This window comes from Mus musculus, chromosome 18, assembly GCF_000001635.26.
Source record: "Mus musculus strain C57BL/6J chromosome 18, GRCm38.p6 C57BL/6J".
In the NCBI taxonomy this organism is placed as follows: Eukaryota; Metazoa; Chordata; class Mammalia; order Rodentia; family Muridae; genus Mus; species Mus musculus.
This window is the reverse complement of record NC_000084.6, coordinates 12,073,350-12,093,824: the sequence shown is the minus strand read 5'-3', so window position 1 is coordinate 12,093,824 and position 20,475 is coordinate 12,073,350. Positions and strand designations below refer to the sequence as shown.

The following is a 20,475-nucleotide window of genomic DNA, read 5'->3' as shown; positions in this document are numbered from 1 at the left end:
ACTATTATTATTGTCATCATGCATCATAATTTTTGTCTAATTTAACAAAAGGAGTTCCTGCTAAATTTAACACTAAGAGTAATAAAGGGGAGTGTTTTGGTCTGAATGTAAGAAGTCCCCTGTAGACTCATAAATACTTTTGGTTCACAACTAGTGACAGTGTATTTGAAAGCTGTAGAACCTATAGGAGGCCAATCTTTGCTAGAAAAAGTAGGTCACTGGGGATGGTCCTTAGAGATTTAGTAAGGTGGTCCCATCTTTCTGACTGTTTGGTCTGAATGAGAATGGCCCTCATGGGCTCAGTGTTTGAATTAGGCCCCAGTTTATGGGACTGTTTGGCAAGGTCTAGGTAGGAGCCCTGTTGGCCTTGCTGGAGGTGTCACTGGAGGAGGTGGGCTTCAGGCTTCAAAAGCCCACATCGGTCCAGTTAGCTCTTTCTGCTCATGATTGTTGCCTCAAGAGGTGAGCTCATAGCTGCTGCTCCTGCCTGCCTCCTGCCCTGCTCCCTGCTGTGATGGTCCTGACCCTAACCCTCTGAGACTGTAAGCAGGCCCTGCAGAAATTCATTCTTTATAAGTGGTGTCAAGAGAGCAGTCCTTAGACACTGACTGAGGAGCAGTGTGCCCAGCTGCTCCGTGCCACCCTTCCCTCCCTGTCACGATGGCTGCTGTCCTCTCAGACCCAAGCCAAGCAAACCCTTCCTCTCAAGCTGGTTTTTGTCAGGATTTGGTCACAGCAATAGGAAAAATAACAAGTACTGTTGCGAGCCGTCCAGCGACTCACATGGATGGGGTACACCTGAGTGGCAGGCCGGTGCTGAAAGGGAAACTAGGCAAATGAGAGAGAAATGGAGCCAAGACAATATTCTGATTAAGGCTCAAATGTTTAATGGTGACTGTGCTTATAAAAAGGGGGGGGGGCAATTCCTGCCAATTCATCCTTGGAGCCTGGAACCAGCTGAGGTGATGATGTGCAGGATAGGGCGTAGTCTCCAGAATAGCTCAGGGGCCTCTCAGCAGGTAGCAGTATCTTGAAGAGGAACAGCGACAGTGGCTGAACAATAGAGTGATCTAGGGAGGAAGGCTCCACCCTAGGTAACTGCCACAGACCCTCTGGGTCCCTGTGTCTGCGTGGAATGGGGTCTCTTAAGCAGATGGGCAAAGAGTTGGATGGGGTGACAAACAAGCGAACACGCAAGAGTGGTGTTGGATCTGAATGTAATATTCTGGTTGAGCTTCAGACTTATATTACAACGAATTATCAGAAGATACAAATCACAAAAAGACAAGATACACTAAAATTCACCAGTTACAGCAGAAAGGAATTTGCAAGGACTAATTAAATGTTTACATTAGGGATAACAAGCCCTGTCTAGGATCAGCCTAATGCCAGGCAAGAATTTCACACTTTAGGGTTAATAGCATCAGGGGGTTGTTAACTCTTGACAGGCCTTAAGAGTAATGTAATGTCACTGACCCTGAAATTCTCTAGGCCTTGTATTCTTATCTAGTTTGGAAAATTTCCATTATCAGGATAGTATATCAACTTGCTCTGGTGTGGAATGTAGTTTGTAGTAAATATTTCTATCTCAGTGAGACTTTTAGTCTCTTTCTGCAGACAGCTGAGTTAATGGCTAGTGCTTTATTGTTTTATTGTAGTGCTTAATTAGTTACTGAATGGGTTAAGCTCCTTGCTGCTATCTGGAATTTTGGAACACTGGAAAAGGCTTTAGCTATGTTAGAATTCAATCTTAAAAGGCATTACAATAAGGTAATACTATATAGAGTGCACGTGGATCCATACACTAGACTAATGTGGATTTGGAAAATTAATTTTATGGGTTAGGGGAATAGCCAAAGATCCAGGAGTAAGTTTCCTTGAAACTCTTTCCTCATGAGAAAGCTTTCAGACTTTCATCTGTCAAGCTGATTCCACTGGAGTCCCGTGGCAGGTAACCTCCTTAGTGGCAGCAAGGTCAAGGTCTGGCTCAGCCAGCTTCAGGCTGAGGGAAGGTTACAAAGGTACAGAAGGTTCACCCAAGGAATCGAGTCTCCAGCACAGCTCTTGAACCCGTGCCGCACCGTTGAGAGTGAGGCGTTTGCAGCCTGAAGCTGAGGCAGGATCATCAAAGCAGCACACTGTCTTAATATTGGTAGCTCTTCCCCAGGTGGATACAGTCTAAGTGGTCAGTTCTAAACTAGCTCTCTAACGTTTGTTAGCTTTTCAGTAGGGGTGAGCCTGAGGCAGACAACTCCTGCAAGGGGCCACTGGAGTGGGCCACCTGACATGATCACCATCCAGTCTGGCACTGTGCAGGCCTGGGAGGGACAGGAGGTAGACCATGCATGAGATGACCCTTGCCTGGAGCCACAATGCACAAGCGGCACATAGCACTCCTGAGACCACTCCTGAGACGTCCCCAGACACTCAGAGACCCTGGGTGCCTCTAAGAAGAGCAAGTCAGTGATGGAGAAATGGAAGAGAAAGAGAAACCAAGGATGTGGGCACAATGAAGAGAGGCAGGAGTGGAGACCCAAGGGTAGTTAGGATCAGCCTGATGTGAGTAGCTGGAAGGACCATGGTAGGGTCCTGGCCTGTGTTCCTGCTGGGGCCATGTCAGGGTCCATGGCCCTGCAACAGCAGGGGTCTGTTACCACCAAAGGCCAGGTGGAGATTCCTGGTCTGGGCTGCTGCCCAGGGAAAGTTGATCTCTGGGGGCTGTGCAGAACTGGCCCCACCCCTCACCTGGGCACCATGAAAGAGCTGATCCTCAGGGTATGGGAACTGGAGAGCTGCCCCTGCCCCCAGCCAGCTTCAGGACTCAGGAGAGTAGGCACCCATACGTTGTGGAATTTGTAGGTGAGCCAGCACCAACGATATGAACTTGGGAGACCTTGCCCTACCATTCATCTCCCACGCTGTGATGTGGAGGAAGGAGAGATACCCTCCTCCCCTCTTGTCCCTGACCACCTGTGGTAGGCAAGAGACCTGGCCTTGTGGTCATGAGAACAAAGAGTTGGCCTGGACCCTAACCTGCTGCAGCACTTGGGAGAGCAGGCTCTGCACCTTACCTGGGAAGCACAGTAGAGCTGACCCTCGATGTGGGGGTTGCAGGTAAGCTGGCCCCAAGAGCATGAGTGTGGGAGAGCCAGCCCTGCCTCTTGTCTGCTATGCAATGATAGGCAAGGGAGAGATTCCCTCCCTTCCCTTTGGCCCCGAGGGCAGGAGAGATGGCCTTGCCTCTTGTCTGCTGGGTGGTGGCATGGATGAGGGAGATATGCCCTCCTCCCCTCCCTCATCCCTTGCCATTTACTGTAATAAATGGAGTAGCTGGCCCCAGTGTCACGAGAGTAGAACTGTCCCTGTCTCTAACCTGCTGTAACACTCTGGAGAGCAGGCCCTGCACCTCACTTGAGCAGGGTAGAGCTGGCCCTGGATGGTTGCAAGTGAGCCAGCCCAGAGAGCAGGAGAGCTGTTGGAAGCCAACCCGCAGCTAACATGAACCGGGTTTCACCTGGGACAAGCCTGGGCTGAAAAGAGAGGGGAACTAGGCGGTCGAGAGAAAAAAAATGGAGCTAAGTCAAGTTTCCTGATCAAAGCTCAAATGTTTAATAAAAGTCTGCACTTATAAAGGGGGAAACCCATCCCCTGCCACGCCAAGTTTCTTGATGTCATGACACCAAGTTGTTAGCACAGCCTTTTAGCAGTAAGTCACCAAATTCACAGGTTGCAGTTAACTCCAGAAAATCTCAGAGGACCAGTCCAGCCTCTCGGCAGGTGGTAGGCAGTGTCACATCAAAGGAAACTAGCTGAGTTGTAGGAGTTGCACTACAGGTGGCCCTGCCGCAGTGGAGTAAGGTCTGAACCAGCCTGCTTTAGGCTGGAAGAGGTTACATCCCCCCCCATTATTAATATTAAAAAAAAACTGGACTGAGGCATAAAATTTATTTATGTTCTATAGTCCTGCCTGGGAGTTATGGTGGCTGGCGGCTGCGCCTGTCTTAGGAAATCTTAGATCTTCCCGAACCATCCAATTCAGTCTTGAAGGCTACATGCAGCTAGTTTGTGTTATATTTCACACAAAACATGGCTCTGTGGTGTGTTATCAATAGCCACGGACTTTTGGCATGTACCTCTGTCTCAGATTGGCATGGTTCTGAGATCTGGGTGCCTGTCTTTGACTGTCTGGCCCTCATAGCACACTTTATTCCCAATTCAGACCAAAGCCACAATATGTACTTAGAATGCTTCTTCATGAAGATTAATAACTGCCACCTGCGGTGTTGGAGGTGAGGCTGCACACCTGCTGCAGTCAGGCTGAGGGGCATTGACTAACCTGCTTGAAAAACAATGGGAGACAGTGAAAAGCAACAGTACAAAAGCTTCTTTGGGGAAGTCCAAGTACTCCATTCAACTGCAAATTAACATTGATCAAGCTTAGACTTAGAGCTCCCGGTGTGGGGGAGGTGGCTTTGAGAATTGCAGAAAGGCTGCAGCTTCTCTGAGAGTGGAGGCTGTGCTCCAAATTAACTTTTAGGCTAAAGAGGATTTTTAGCCATAATCAAGGTTAAAGTCATACTTACTAGAAGATTCAGGATCTGTGTCCAGTTGACGAACTAATCTCTCAGGCAGCTATCGAGCTCCACCTTCTTTTTGTGAAAAAACACAAACCGAGCCCCTTCCCCAGATTAGGACCAAGTCTGGACCATTCCATTCATTAGTTAATGGGTCCTGCCACTTTACCATGGCATAAGAACTAGAACTGGATGCCAGTAGAGATCCACTGCAGACTGACCTTTAACATCAGTTTGCAAAAAATTTAGAACAAATAAAGCAAAAGCAAGATGTGCCTTTGGTGACCTTGGGGGATTTAACTGCCCCTGTTTTGTTTTTAAAAGCCAATTTTTTAAAGTGCGATGAGCACTTTGGGGTAATGATTGCCAGTTTTATTTAAAATGATGGTATGCAATAGATCAAATATTAATATTCTGTAATAACCAAATTAATTGCTGTTTTTAACAAGGAACAGACACTTTGTCAGGTTCTTAAGACACAATTTTTGTTATACGTTTTCTAAAATATATGAATTTATCTTACAATTCTTTATTAGCATGACAGCAGCCTTAATAGGATGTTAAAACTGTGCTTTGAGGTGAACGCCACCTCGGCCTTGCCCACCTCTGGCCCTCCTCCCAGGCCGAAGAGGCTGAAGTGGCCCAATCTGTTGTAGGCCAGGAAGCCCGAGTGAGGCCAGCAGAGCATCCCAAGTCCTAGCGGGAAAAATATGGCCACCCCCGTCGGGGACAGGCAGAGGCTCATGGGGGCAATGGTGAGCACGGCCCTCCCCTGGGTTCACTACAAAGGTGCCCGCTTTCTGGTGGCCTCCCGTGCCACCACCACTCAGGGAAAGCTGCGTACCCCATGGTCCTGCCCCGCAGCAGCCAGCAGCCGCCGGCCAGGAGGAGAAGAAAAATGACTTTACAATAATGTTTTGTCTTGCCAAAGAATTGCTGTGGGCACAGCTGATATTTAATTACCATTGATTATAATTAAGAACAATTATAAAAGCTTTCTTTATTTTCTGCAAAGCCTTTTGTTCTTTGCCAATTAATTTGCGTCTCACTTAATAGCACCTAACAAAGGCTTAAGTTTTCCTGTGGTGAGTTTAAGGTGAGGTCTTTCTTAGCCAATTAACATCTCCTGGAAGCTTTTGAAAATAAAAATTTGAAGCAAATCAATTTTTCGTTCTTAGATTTTTCTGTACCACAATTTTATAGTATTACTAAAACCCTAGTATTCAAAAGATATTGCCTCTGAATCTTTTCTGGAGCAACAGCTACTCTCCAGAACTTAAAAGCTCCTTGTGTGAGAGCAAAGATTTAAAGTAAACTTCCCTTGAGAGGCATTAGCTAATAAAATACTTTCCACTTAGGAAACAATATACACTGAAAGATTCAAACTCTTAGCTTCTTGTATTGAAACAGAGACACTAAGAATTTTTCTTACATGAGGTAAGGCTATATTAGCCGTACCCAGAGGCAAAATTTTCCAGTGATTACAAGCTCACTAGAAGCAAACTCTTTACAATTTTCTGGATGCAAAGGAAAAAACAAACTCTTAAGTCTATAATAACTTTACATGAAGTAGGCAAGTCAAATCGCAATGTCCTGATAAATTCTACAGCCTGATTGACCTTTTATTTTATTTATTTATTTATTTTAATATTTTTTTATTACGTATTTTCCTCAATAACATTTCCAGTGCTATCCCAAAAGTCCCCCATACCCTCCTCCCCACTCCCCTACCCACCCATTCCCACTTTTTGGCCCTGGCGTTCCCCTGTATTGGGGCATATAAAGTTTGCGTGTCCAATGGGCCTCTCTTTCCAGTGATGGCCGACTAGGCCATCTTTTGATACATATGCAGCTAGAGTCAAGAGCTCCGGGGTACTGGTTAGTTCATAATGTTGTTGCACCTACAGGGTTGCAGATCTCTTTAGATCCTTGGATACTTTCTCTAGCTCCTCCATTGGGGGCCCTGTGATCCATCCAATAGCTGACTGTGAGCATCCACTTCTGTGTTTGCTAGACCCCAGCCTAGTCTCACAAGAGACAGCTATATCAGGGTCCTTTCAGCAAACGCTTGCTAGTGTATGCAATGGCTGACTGACCTTTTATAAACTTTGAATTTAAACTTTATTTAGAACAACATCTGGATAGATCTGCTACAGTGCTCTTTTAGCTAAAAGGAATATTCCCTGAAGGCAAGGAGAGGCAAGTTTCAAGAGCTTCCTTAGGCACTGTTTGCAAGACAAAAGAAAGTCACACAAGCCCCACAGAGGCCGCTCTGAGCTTAGTTCCTCTTGCTGTGAGGACAGATTTCAGAATTTTTAAGTTTCTTTTTGCAATATTAGACTATAACTACAACCTTGGGAAAACAAAACCCAATTTCAAAACAACTTATCACCTTAGAATAAACATCAAAAGTTCACTATCACGTGGCGAAATTTGGCTGCCAATTTATACTTATGAATGCATGACAGTGCAAGCTTTAATGCTTCATTAAAGAGACATTGCTTTAAATCTTATCTTTAATTCTACTTTCTAGGATAAGAATCACATTAAATATTATTTCAACTAGAAGTATCCTTAGAGACCCAGCCCCCTGGCCTATCTTATGCCACGTGTTTGAAAGACTCCAAACCTGAGTTACCAATTTAAAGCTAACTTTCTAGTAACCAGTGTTACACCTTTTTGATCACACCCAATAACTTATAAGCTAATACTCTTGTGATGAAGACACACAGAGCATATTACACCTCTAAGACTAGTAAAAAAAAACAAATGAAGCAGCTACACGAGTCTAATAACTTTAGACCAATCAAAGAATTTCGAATTTCTTAGCTATAATTATAAGACAAAAAGCACCTTGTCATTAGCTAAACACAATAATCACGATTGCAGAGAATTTTCTTAGGATCAACTACCAGCCTATTTGCCTTAAAACTAAGAGGTTGCAAACTCCCTTTCTCAAAAAACTGTTTTTCCAGCAGGATCCCTCCTGCTGTGCTTGATTCTCAGCCAAAGTGTAAGCCACTTTCGGCTTTGCTATACCAGCAGAGAAAATTTTAGCCATCTTTATTTTCCAACATCAAACACAGAATATTCAGTCTTTCAGACAACTAGACACAAACACACATGGATTGACACGTGAACGGACCAGTGCACCAGACTTTAGACTAGACATTAGACAACACAAAGAGGCTAGAGAACTTTTGCTGTAAGGGCCAGAGAGAAAAAGGCAGGCATCCCCCGAATTTTTCTCTGCCTCTGGGAGAGTTTCAAAATTTTCCTCTATATTATTTTATTATTACAAACCCTGTTCCTGCCGCCTGATTATTTAATTTAAACCCTTTTTCCTCTCGCCTAAAGCAGTTTTTAAAAACTGCGGACAATCGCCTGATCAGTTCCTAGTTCCGAATAATTCGCTGCTAACCTAAGTGGAAACCAGCGTTGGGTTAGCACTGGTTCCAAACTTAGCCCCTATCCTCCCGCACCTCTAGCAACACTTTAAAAAATGAAGTTTTAAGCTAGCGCCAGCATGTGTACCCGTTGCTTCGGTGCCTGATATGATCCTTTTCTTTTTCTTCCTGTGAAGCTCCATACCAAGCAGTGTTCCTCCAGAGTTTTTCTGCCATTCCTCAGGCCCCACATTAGGCGCCAGACTGTTGGAAGCCGACCAGCAGCTAACATGGACCGGGTTTCACCTGGGAGGCAAGCCAGAGCTGAAAAGAGAGGGGAACTAGGCGGTTGAGAGAAAAAAATGGAGCTAAGTCAAGTTTCCTGATCAAAGCTCAAATGTTTAATAAAAGTCTCCGCTTATAAAGGGGGAAACCCATCCCCTGCCACGCCAAGTTTCTTGATGTCATGACACCAAGTTGTTAGCACAGCCTTTTAGCAGTAAGTCACCAAATTCACAGGTTGCAGTTAACTCCAGAAAATCTCAGAGGACCGGTCCAGCCTCTCGGCAGGTGGTAGGCAGTGTCACATCAAAGGAAACTAGCTGAGTTGTAGGAGCTGCACCACAGGTGGCCCTGCCTCAGTGGAGTAAGGTCTGAACCAGCCTGCTTTAGGCTGGAGGAGGTTACAGAGAGCCATTGGGCTGACCAGCTCAGATCCAGAAATTTGAATTGGCTCCACATCTTCCCCATCAGTGGACTGCTGGAGTGCATGAAGGGGCCAATCCTATAGATCCAGAACTACAAGATTTCCATGACACAGAGTCCCAGTGAGGTTCCAGCTTTGAGAGAGGAGCAGAAGCCAGAGACCTCGCACAAGAGCAATGATTCATTGTGATGGACATTTGTAAGCCAAGAAGTGTGGACAAAAGAATGTATGTACTGTGACATGCTCCAGCTTCCACAACAAGGATTTCTATTTGGGGAAGGTAGGAAGGGTGGAGGATGGGTACGAAGGGAGGGCGATGAGTGGATTGGGGTGCAAGATGTGAAATTCACAAAGAACCAATAAAAAGTTTCAAAATTGTTCTTAGCCTGATCAGCTTCATACCAGCCTGTTCAACTTCCTTCCATTTGCCACGTGGTGAGAGTCACCCACATCCCGTGTTTTCATTCAGTAAGCATTAAGCTCTCAGCCGTCGTTTCAACCATAGGCTCCCTCTTCCCTGGCTGGGTTAGCTGTGTGTTGTAATATGCGCCATCTGAGCTCCTGTTTGCTGAGGACACGCTGTCTACCATGTTTCCACCATGCTCACGGGATCAGCCTGATGTGGTATAGTGCATGATACACATGAAGTGCTTATGACTGTGGATGAAAAAACCCTGCAGGAGAGGAACCTTGACATACACTCTGCCAAAACTAATACTTCAAGGCTAGGGAGACAACTCAGTGGTTAAGAACACTCGTTGCTTTTGCAGGACTCAGGTTCAGTTCTGAGCACACCCACACAGTGGCTTCTACCATCTGTAACTCCAGTTCCAGTGACTCCAATGCCTTCTTATGTCCTCCATGGGCACTGTATGCACATGGCACAAACTTGCATGCAGAGACAGAACTCATACGTAAATGTTGGAGGGAAAATGAACACCTCAGCAAAATGCAAGGCTAGATGAGTGTTTGCAGGAGACTGTGAATGCTGAATGCTTCCACACATCTTATTTTTAAACAAAAGGCAAGAACCATGGAGCTGTGAGATGGGAGGAGTATGTAAATACTTGTTATTCTGTTTGGTTTCAGGCTGTTCCTGTGTTTTTCATTTTGCATAATGTAGCTGAAGTTCTCACCTGTGGGTACCAGAAGTGTGTCTGGAAAGAGGTAAGGGATCAAGCAAATGCTAGTTTCACGGACTCTGCTTTAACTGTCACAGATCTGCTTTTACTCAATGGCCTGTCCTAGTTAGCATCACTATTGTTATGATGACCAAGAGAAACTAGAGGAGGGAAATTTCATTCATGTTCCATATAAGAGTTCATTTCAAAAGCAGTGAAGGCAGCAAGCAACTCAAGCAGGGCAGGAACTCAACCCGGAGGCAGAAACTGATACAGAGGCCTTGGAGGGGTGCAGCTTACTGCCTTGCTCCCTAGGGCTTGCTCAGTTTGCTTTCTTAAAGAAAGATCAAGGATCATCAGCCCAGGGGTGGCCCTACCCACAATGGGTTGGGCACTCTCCCATCAATCACTAATTAAGAAAATGCCCTGTAGGCTTGCCTGCATCTTGATCTTATGGAGGCATTTTCTCAATTGAGGCTCCCTCCTATCAGATGTAGGTGATGGGCCTGCAGGAAGCACTGATGCACCGCTCAGGGGTGGGAGAAAAAAAATGCAGCCGAAGATGGGGACCCTAGCTGGGATGAGAAAGGCCACAGACTGAGGCTGAACAGTCAGTTCCCAAGCTCCTGGGTATCCAGTCATCCTTGGAAACCGCATGGAGTTGGAAAGAAGGGGGCCCGAGTGCCTGCGATGAGGCTGGGGTGGGGTGGGGTGGAGGGGTGGAGAACTCCTGCTTAGCTCAAGGGCTAAACATCCAGGAGCACAGAGGGCTCTTCTGCAGGAAACTTAGGCGGGGACTTCGTAGGGTGAAGGCTTTCCTCACTTCTTGAGGCGGTGGCTTGTAGGGTGAAGGCTTTCTCCACTTCATGAGAGAGGCAGTTCTTGCTTGTCCATACTGTGTATTCGTTGTTCATTGTGGGTGCATACCACTTCCTCGGGGTGGACCAGAGATTAAATACTTTTTGCAGAAAGGAATGTCCAGGAATAGATGCTTATTGGCTAAACCCTTGGGGCCTCTAGATACCTTATTAGCATGGAGAACTCTGTTCTGTGCTATGTGTCTATAGGTCACATTCTATGTGGGGAGTATGGTCACATGTTCCAGGCCAGGAGTCTGGTCAGGAAGAGGTGAAACACCTACCGTCCCCAGGTATGAGGTGCTGGGGTTTCTGAACCCACCTCAAGCTTACCAAGTTTCCTGGCATGGTCCACTGCCCCACAGGACAATGACTCAAATGTAGTCAAGACTATCTGACAGTGGTCACTGATTCAGGGAACACAGCTTGCTTGGTGATGGGAAATGTAGCTGGACCCCAGGCCGGGGAAGATCCAGACCCTCAGGAGACAAAGAGGACTTTGCTGTGGGAAAGCATGCTCACTTGTAGGTAGTCTCAGCACCACAAGGAGACACACAGCTGAGCTCCATCCAGAACATGAGCCTTTGCCCACTCTGCAGAGGCTGGCTTTTCTTTCTGGTCCTAGCCCTATGAGATACTCATGGGTCTTTGAATGAGTGAGTGGGGCTACAGTTAGGGACTCCTTTGTTGGAGCACCTTCCCAGGCAGAGAGCAGAAGATGAGCAAGCTCTAATGAGAAGGCACGCACAGGAGAAGCGAGACACAGGTAGGAGAATGGAGAAAAGAATAAAGGAGCAGTCCTACCGAGCCTTTAAATCCAGGTATCACAAGACACTGCTGCTGTCTTGTGAGCCACCATGTGGTTGCTGGGAATTGAACTCAGGACCTCTGGAAGAGCAGCCAGTGCTCTTAACCGCCGAGCCATCTCTCCAGCCCCTATCCAGGCTCTTATTAGAGAGCACATGAAAGTTACATTCTGCTCCCATACACCTTGGGCACTGAAGTCCCATTTTACATCCCCAGGCCAATCAAGTTAGAAAGTGACTAACCAACCCTTTACTGTTGGTTTAGCTTTGCAGTCTGAGGGTTGCCCCTGCAGCCCAGGAGAGGTATTTTGACTACTTTGTTAGGGTAAGCTTAGCTTTGGGCCATGGAGTACATGGCCCAAAGCTAAGGCTAAGTGTATTTGTCGCGATGTTACAATGTTATCTTTGAACTATGGACTGCATAGTTTAAGGCCCTAGCTGCTCTTCTGGTTTTTTGTGTTTTGCTTTTGAGACTCGGGATCTTACTCTGTGGCTAAGGGTTACAGGTGCGTTCCGCTGTACACAGTTCATGTGGTAGTGGGGATCACCCCCAGGGCTGCATGCTTGCACTATCCAAGCACTTTACCTCTGAGACCTAAATATCCTCCCTTCTCCCATTTTCCCCTTCCCCCCATCTGTGTGGTGTGTCTCTGTGTGTGTTGTGTGACTGTGGGTCTCTCTGTGTGTCTGTGTGTATCTATGTGTGTGTCTCTGTGTGTGTGTGTATCTGTGTGACTGTGTGTGTCTGTGTGTGTGTATGTGCATGTGTGTCTGTGTGTGACCAGGGGCAAGAACGACTATGTGCATGTCAGAGGAAAACTTTGTAGGCTGGGTTCTCCTTTCACATTTCCATGATTGTGTTCAGTCCTGGGGCTTGAACTTAGGTTGCAAGACCTGTGTGGTAAGTAAATGCCTTTACTGCTCAGCCATCACCTGCCTCCTGGTTCATTTTGTAACCAAACAATGTTAGCTTTGAAAAGTTTTAAGCTTCCTCTTTGAGGAGCTGCTTTTTCTCTCGGCTACCCCAAATTTTGCCTGTTCTAACAGTAACCCCTGAAATAGGCCCTTCCCTTTTGGGGCTCCTGTCTGTGAACGAGCACACTCAGCACCTGGATCCCAGGGAGGAGATAGTAGCAAGGCTAAGAATTCCAAGCAGGAAGCTGGCCCAGCTCCTTTGTCCTGCTCCAGTTCTGCCTGTGTGTGTTACCCTCTCTTCCTGGACAGAGGCCGTAGTGACACACAGACCTAGCATTTCCCAGGATTGCTTGTCCCTCTCACCTTCACTGCTCCTGCTTCCGCACCTTGACATTGCTCTGGCTGGAGTCCCTGAGGTAAGAGGCCACTGTCCAGTTGATCCTTCATTAGTGGTATATGCTATGTCAACCTGTTTGCTTTTCTGGAATCTCTTGACCTTGGCCTTGACCCTCTGTCTTAGTTAGGGTTTTACTGATGTGAACATACAGCATGACCAAGACAACTCTTCTAAGGACGTTGAGGCTGGTTTACAGGTTCAGAGGTTCAGTCCATTATCATCAAGGTAGGAGCATGGCAGTGTCCAGGAGAGCATGGTGCAGGCAGAGCTGAGAGTTCTACATCTTCATCCAAAGGCAGACAGGAGAAGACTGGTTTCCAGGCAGCTAGAACAAGGGCCTTAAAGCCCATGCCCCTAGTGACATACTTCTTCCAGCAAGGCCACACCTACTCCAAATAGTGCTACTTCCCAGGCCAAGCATATTCATACCACAATACCCTCCCTGCTTCTCTTTTGAGCTCCCCTTATAGCCTGGCCTCTTCTTCATTTTTCATCTGCCTTTTCTTTTTTTCTTTTTTTCAGATTTATTTATTTATTATATGAAAGTACACTGTAGCTGTTTTCAGACCAGAAAAGGGCATCCGATCTTATTATGCATGGTTGTGAGCCACCATGTGGTTGCTGGGATTTGAACTCAGGACCTTCAGAAGAGCAGTCAGTGCTTTTAACCGCTGAGCCATCTCTCCAGCCCCTTCATCTGCTTTTTTCATGGTTTGCTAGGGCAGTGTCTCAGGACCTTCTGTCCTCTGGTCCCAGCCACCTTCTGTTCACTCTAACTTTGGTGTCTCCCCTGAGCTCAGAGCCCCGGCAGAGCCCTGTCATCTAGGTGTCCCCAAAGTATCGGAAGTATAAAGCCACAGATAGGTTTCTGCAGAGCTGCCTCTCACTTGTGAATTCAGGTCTGTTCATCACCGTCTGAGTCAGCATCTAGGGGACTGTCTTCTTCCACCCTCATCCCGTTCCCTTGGCTGCATACCTTGCTGTGGCCACTCTGGCTCACAGGTCTTTGTCTCTATCTCAGGGTAGCTGGCTGAGGACTAATGTATGGAGCTGGATGTGCAAGTCTGCAGTTGTTCAGACAGGGCCTACAAGGGAATTTCTGAGGCTATTTCAGAGCAAACTGAGGAAGTTTACAAACTGAGGAATCCTAGCATTTTGAGCTTTTCTCCAGGGGGTCAGAGGGGGCACCTCTGACATGGCACTGCACAAATCATCATGGCACTGCACACATCATCATGCGATTGTCTTGTCTCATCAGTTCTAACCTTGTCTCTATCAGTTCCAGCACACAATTAACCATCTAGAATTAGAGGCTCTTATAATCAGATACAATTGTGTGATTTTTCTTTCTTAGAATAAGTACATAAGGTAGATTTTATGGGCTATCCTTTTGTGTTGCTGAGACAGGGGTTCACTAGATAGCACAGGCTGGTAGCAAATACTACTGCCTTAGCCTGTTGAATGCTAGAATTATAGAATTACAAAAGGGAATTACCAGTCCCTTCTCCTTTTTTGGGTCTTCTTACGTTTGGGCATCGTTTTATTTTTTTCCTAGCTGGCTTCCTTTGACTCCCAATGCCCCAAAGCAGGGGCACAGGGTAAGCCTCTTTGTAGCCCTGGCATAAGCCCCAGGGCTTTTGGTTACCCACTTTCTGCTCTGAGGTTCAGGTTCAGCTGCTCAGCTCTTGAGGGGCTGACTCGTACCACCCACCCTTTAGCAATCAAGTGAGTGGAAATTTTAGTCATAAAAAGAGAAACGCCTCTCTGGCTGGGAATAGCTCAGCCAGCAGCAGCCTCAGGCGGCTTATATGTAGATGTATGGACGGAAATGGCTTCTTTATTTAACAAGCCTCAGACTTCCCAACACCCCTCCTGCTGTTGCTGCTTCCACACTGCGGGGAGCATGTGGAGACCTCGTGCTCAAGTGCAGGTGGGATTTTTGTTTGTTTGTTTTTTCCTCCTAGCACTGGCATTACAGTCTTTTCTGGGTTTCTGTTTGTTTGTTTGTTGTTTGTTTGTTTGTATTGAGTTGCTTTTTGTCTGTCTGTCTGTTTGTGTTTTGAGTCAGGGTCTCACTTTGTAGCCCTGGCATCTCATTATATAGATCAAGGCTAGGCTTGGACTCACAAAGATCTTCCTGAGTCTGTCTCCTGAGTGCCTAGCCTTCAACTCTCCATCTTTGTGCTTCTGCCTCCAAAGTGCTGGAACTCCATATGGGGCACTAACAGTGCCACAGCTGCCTGCCAGGCCTTCATGACAGCCTCACCAGCCTTTAACTGCTGCTTTCTCTACCGAGATGATGTTTCCTTTCTCTTGAGAAAAGGCCTTACTCTGTAGCCCAGGCTAGCCTGGAACCTGAAATCCTGCTGCTTCTACCTACATGGCTGTGCCACCTCCATGGGGTATATTCTTAATGTCAGAGTTCTACATCTCAGAGTTATAGCTGAGAGCTAGAAAGGATGTATATTCATGAAGAGCACAGTTGCTCCCTTCCTCACACACTGTCTGTCAGATGTTTCTGTGGGGGCCAGTGAGGTGGCCCATTGTCTCCACACTGTACAACCAAGCTTGATTCCTAGACCCCACATGCTAGAATAGGAGAACTGACTGCCATAAGTTGTCCTTGGGACTGCACATGCACACCCCCAACACCAATAATAAATGTAAATCCAAGTTATAGTAAGGTTTGGCTTTGCCATTATGTATACATTTTAGTGGAATAAATTCTAAAGAGTGAAATTGACCCCTTCATAGTACCATTGCCAGATTATGAGAATCCTCTTGATAATAGAGTCTGTAGTTACAGACTTTTCACTACACGCTTCTCCCTCCAAAGCATGGCAGAGCATGTTCTCTCTCTCTATCCCTCTCCCTTACACGCACAGAGTTTGACTATAAACTAATTGTTGCATATATCTGCCTTTGCTCTGGGGAGTGACCATGCTACCAGCCCACTTCCAGCTTCCCTTGACTCTCAGACAAAAGACAGACACACAGTTGTTCAATTTCAAATCACTTTTGTGATACAATTGCTGGGCACTACGATGTCCAGCCTGGAAAAGCATGCCCATAATAATAGCTTTAGCTCTCCTCCTCCCACCTCCCTAAACTTCTGTGGCTAGTCCCATCTAGTCCCAGATCCTCCTGAGATCTCACATGGCTGCTGGATTCTTCTCTCTCCAAAGCCTGGCAAAACTTCCTACTCCTTCCTTGTGTCTCCCCTCCTGCCTCCAGGGACCTGGCAGTCCTGCCTGTACCTTGCATAGCAATTGGCTGACGGCTTTCTTTACTGACAGATTAAGAACCAATTGAGGAACAGGACTTTAGCATCAGAACCACCCTCTACAACTAATGGTGTCTTGTAGGGTTTTTAAAAAAAATGTATATTGTTTATACTAAATAGCAAACATTTTGTCAGGCCTACAGTTGAGATGTGGAGCTGCTGTCACGTGACATGGCTGTCACGGACCTCAGAGTTGAGTAGAGAAGAACTGACATTAACCTGTGGGCTTTGATGTCCATAGGGTCATCTGTGGCTGGAACTGGATGTGGGAGGACCAGTCACCACAAGAAAGCCTTCTAGGGGAATAGATTTGAGTTGAACTATATGGAATGTGTGAGGTTTTTCCAGCTGGCAAGGGAACAGTGGAAACTTCAGGTAGGAAGAGGATGCAGCAGTTGAAGGCTGGTGACTTAAGGTCAGAGAGGCCGTCACTGGAGGACTGGCAAGCAGGCTGTGGCATTAACCTCTTCCCTGATTTCCTTCATGTCTTGGGTATCTATATAGGATAATCTATGGTTGTTGACCCATAATTATACTGGGACTGTAGATAATACCCTTAGGGTGGCACCCACAAAGGCTAGGCAATACTTGCAGTAAATTAGTCGAGAGTGAATTTTGCCCTCATTTCTGCTACTGTGACCTTTTCTTTCTTACTGTATAGCTCAGGCTAGCCTTGAACTTGTAGTCCTGTCTCTGCCTCCCAAGGGCTGGGATTACAGGTGTCTGTTACTACACTTAACCGTTTCACACTCCCAGACCCTGAGCTGCCATGGGCACCCCTTACTATTGGATAAAGGCCCTGCAGTTGTTGTCAGAGTCCTGGGTGACTGGGCTGTGTGATGAGTTTGGCTCATGTGCTAGCTCTCTGTCTCAGCCTCTCTAGTCAGAAAGGGCTGGCCATAGAAAAGTAGATCTGGGTATGGTAGCTCATACTGTAATCCCAGTTCTCAGGAGGATGAGGCAGGAAGGATTATTTTGAATCCAAAGCCAGCTTGAGCTACTTGAGACAGTTTTGTCTCGAGAAAAAAAAAAAAAAAAAAAAGCTGTCTGTGGTAGTGCACTCCTGAATCCCAGGAGTGGAAGGTGGAGTGAGTTCAAGGCCAGCCTGGGTGACATGAGACCCTGTATTAAACAAGACAAAATGCATTATATCTAAAGTGAAATATAACTAATTTAATCTAAAAAGAGCCTGCCATCTGAGAGGCTAAACTCTAGTGGACCAGTGACATCACTGTTCTGTCATGAGCCTGCAGTAGTTTCTGAGTAGACATGTTTTCATGGCAAAGGTAGACTGCCTTGCAACCTCTGCCCTCTGAGCTTGCCCTTAACAAGGCTGTGAGGTTCCATTGTGTTTAGATTCTAATACAGCTGGAGAAACAACACATTTTTTACCATAACAGGGTCAAAAATACAGGAGCTCAGGCATTCTTCCCACTAGAGGGCAGCACAGGCATGTTTGCCATAGCTTTGTATTCAAATAACATCTACTTATTAATAAAATAAAGACTTGGGTATTTACCAACAAGTGAAAACATAAGGTATCCTGGAGAGCAAGCAGACCACGTGTTTCTTTTGTCAACTCTTTTATTGATTGATTGATTGATTGATTGATTGATTGATGTCAGACTGCTCTGAAACTGGCTGTCTAGTCTGGAACTCTCTCTGTAGCCAACAGTGGCCTTGAACTTATGATCCTCCTGCCTTGGACTCTGCAGTGCTGGATGACAGGTGTGCTTCACTGTCCATGGCTTTAGTCCTTTGCTTCTTCAAAACACGCTTATATGTCACACTGTCTGAATAGGCATCAAAAATTATAGTTTGTCTCAGATAGTAAAATGATTCTGAAATATCCAGAATTAGTATGTCATTCTTCCTGACTGACTTGGCTGCACCCTCATTTTTCTATGCCAAGGGTTAATTTACTTGATCTGATTAAAAAGATGTGGTCAGGGAAGAGTCCAGGTTACACTTTCTTCATTTCCAGTGCCAGGTTTTCTGTTCCCCTAATCTGCTAGTTTCCCCCTCCCCAACTCAACGTTCCTTATCCTCATTTCTGTTTCCTTTTCACACACCACAAAGTGTGTAACCGTGTTAATAGTCAGAGCTGGATGAATGAAAGGGATATTTAGAGAGACACCGGTGTGGCTCTGCATAATGATGGATGCCCCAGTTACAGATACAGGCTGAGGCAGAAGGATCACTTGAGTTAGGTGTTGATGAATAATCTAGAAAACATAGCAAGACTAACACCTTCTCAAAAATCATTAGCTAGGAGCTAGGAGCTATGGCTTAGAGGTTAAGACCACTTACTGCATTTGCGAAGGACCTGGGTTCAGTCCCCAGCATCCGCATTGAGTGTCTTATAATAACCTTGTAACTCCATTTCTGGAGTGCCCTCCTCTGGCCTCTGTGGGCATCTGCACACATGTGGTATATGTAAAGTCATACAGACACAAATACATGTAAATAATATAATATTATTTTATAATTACATATTATATAATATATTTTAAATAAATCACTAAATAAATTAATACACAGAGGCTAGAAATTGACCTATAGGTTAGTTTCTTTTCCTGTAGAGATCATATTGATTGCTCTGTGTGTCCTTGGATTTGTGTATAAGATTTGAAGATTTGCCCTGATGTGCTGTTGTTCATAAGCTCACACTGTACAAGTGGTCAAAGCGCTCTGGCAGAGGACTCAGCTTTGGCCTAAGTCATTTGTTTGGTTCAAGCAGGAGAAGCTGCAGGAAACACTGAATGTCAGCAGGCTCTCTTTAAAATTAATAAATAAAAGATGTAGTTATGTGTATATTTTATATATGTGGATTTTTTGTCTGCCTATATGCACATCAGAAGAGGGCACCAGATCCCTTGGGACTACAATTATAGATAATTACGTGCCACCATGTGGGTGTTGGGAATTGAACTCAGGACCTTAGGAAGAACAGCCATAACTCCTAAACTCAAGCGATTCTCTTTGCTGAACCATCCCTCTATTCCCTGGAACTGAGCTCTTGAGCCCCCCAAAACATTTGTAATTTACTTGCTTTTTAATCTAAATGTTTCTGTTTAAGGTGATTAAAGAGTTTGGAAAGACTAATTAATTATTATGTCTCTTCACTTTCATACAGAAAACATCGCTCTCAAAGATCTGTAGGTAAGTTAAAACAGCTCGAAGATATAAGATTTAAGCTGATTTTTAACTCAGCTGATAAACTGCTGAAGGAGGAATTTATTATCATTTACTATCATCAGTTATAGATTTGTGCTTTGTTTCTCATTTCTTAAATTGTTCTCTTCTTTTTGCAATATTTTCTTCTGAGGGGAAAAACTAACCACAATGAATACACAAAACTTCACTAATTGTGCAGCAGTGATGATGGAGAACCAAATTAAAACCATGCAACAATTTAAAGTCTAAAAAATAAAAACAGGGAGGAGGGCACTGGGGTGGGGGAGATGGCTAGTTAATCGTACTTACCACGTGGGCATGATGCCCTTGTTCAATCTCTAGCTCACACTTTAAAAGCCCAGTGTGGTGGCTGATGTTTATAATTCCAGCGTGGGATGTAATGGGGAGACATGGTTTTGAGACTCTGTCTCAGAACACAAAATGAATCATTCCTGTGGCATGACCTCTAGCCTGCACATGTTCACCCCCCCACACACGTGTACCTCCCCATGTATACCCCTTCACACATGAACATGTGTATGTGTACCATGTATATTTAAAGTGATATTTGCATTATTAGGTGTCTTAGGGTTTCCATTGTTGTAATAGAACACCATGACCGAAAAGCAAGTTGAGAAGGAAAGGGTTTATTCAGCTTACACTTCCACATCACAGTTCATCATCAAAGGAAGGCAGGACAGCAACCTGAAGCAGGGATGGAACCTCAAGCAGAGGTAGGAACTGGTGCAGAGGCCATGGAGATGTGCTGCTTACTGGCTTGAAGCCTGGTTTCTTATAGAACACAGTACCACCAGACCATGAATGGCACCACCCACAGTGGGCTGGGCCCTCCCCTGTCATTCATTGATTAAGAAATGCCTTACAGCTGGATTTTTTTGTTTTGTTTTGTTTTGTTTTGTTTTGTTTTGTTTTGTTTTGTTTTGTTTTTTGTTTTTCGAGACAGTGTTTCTCTGTATAGTCCTGGCTGTCCTGGAACTCACTTTGTAGACCAGGTTAGCCTCAAATTCAGAAATCCCCCTGCCTCTGCCTCCCGAGTGCTGGGATTAAAGGCATGCGCCACCACGCCTAGCATACAGATGGATCTTATAGAGGCATTTTCTCAACTGAGGTTCTCTCCTTTCAGATAACTCTAGCTTGGGTAAAGTTGACATAGAGTAGCAAGCACAATGGGGTCTATGACTTTCCATGATGGTAAAAGGTACGTCTCATGGACTGAATTATGGTCCCAGGCT

General features: G+C 45.5%; 1 protein-coding gene across 32 annotated transcripts in view; it reads left to right on the top strand.

Moving 5' to 3' along the window:
• Positions 1 to 20,475, top strand: part of Tmem241 (transmembrane protein 241) — a 141,452-nt gene that overhangs the window by 27,746 nt on the left and 93,231 nt on the right. For 31 of the 32 annotated variants that reach the window (XR_003952531.1, XR_003952529.1, XR_003952530.1 and 28 more), the window contains 2 exons: positions 9,756 to 9,833; positions 19,182 to 19,207. Coding sequence is in view for 22 of the 32 variants with exons in the window: in XM_011246967.3 (XP_011245269.1) it covers positions 9,756 to 9,833; positions 19,182 to 19,207 (104 nt within the window). In the remaining 10 variants the exon portion in view is untranslated. The remainder of the gene's footprint in view (positions 1 to 9,755; positions 9,834 to 19,181; positions 19,208 to 20,475) is intronic. The other variant, NM_001289667.1, reaches the window with a different exon arrangement.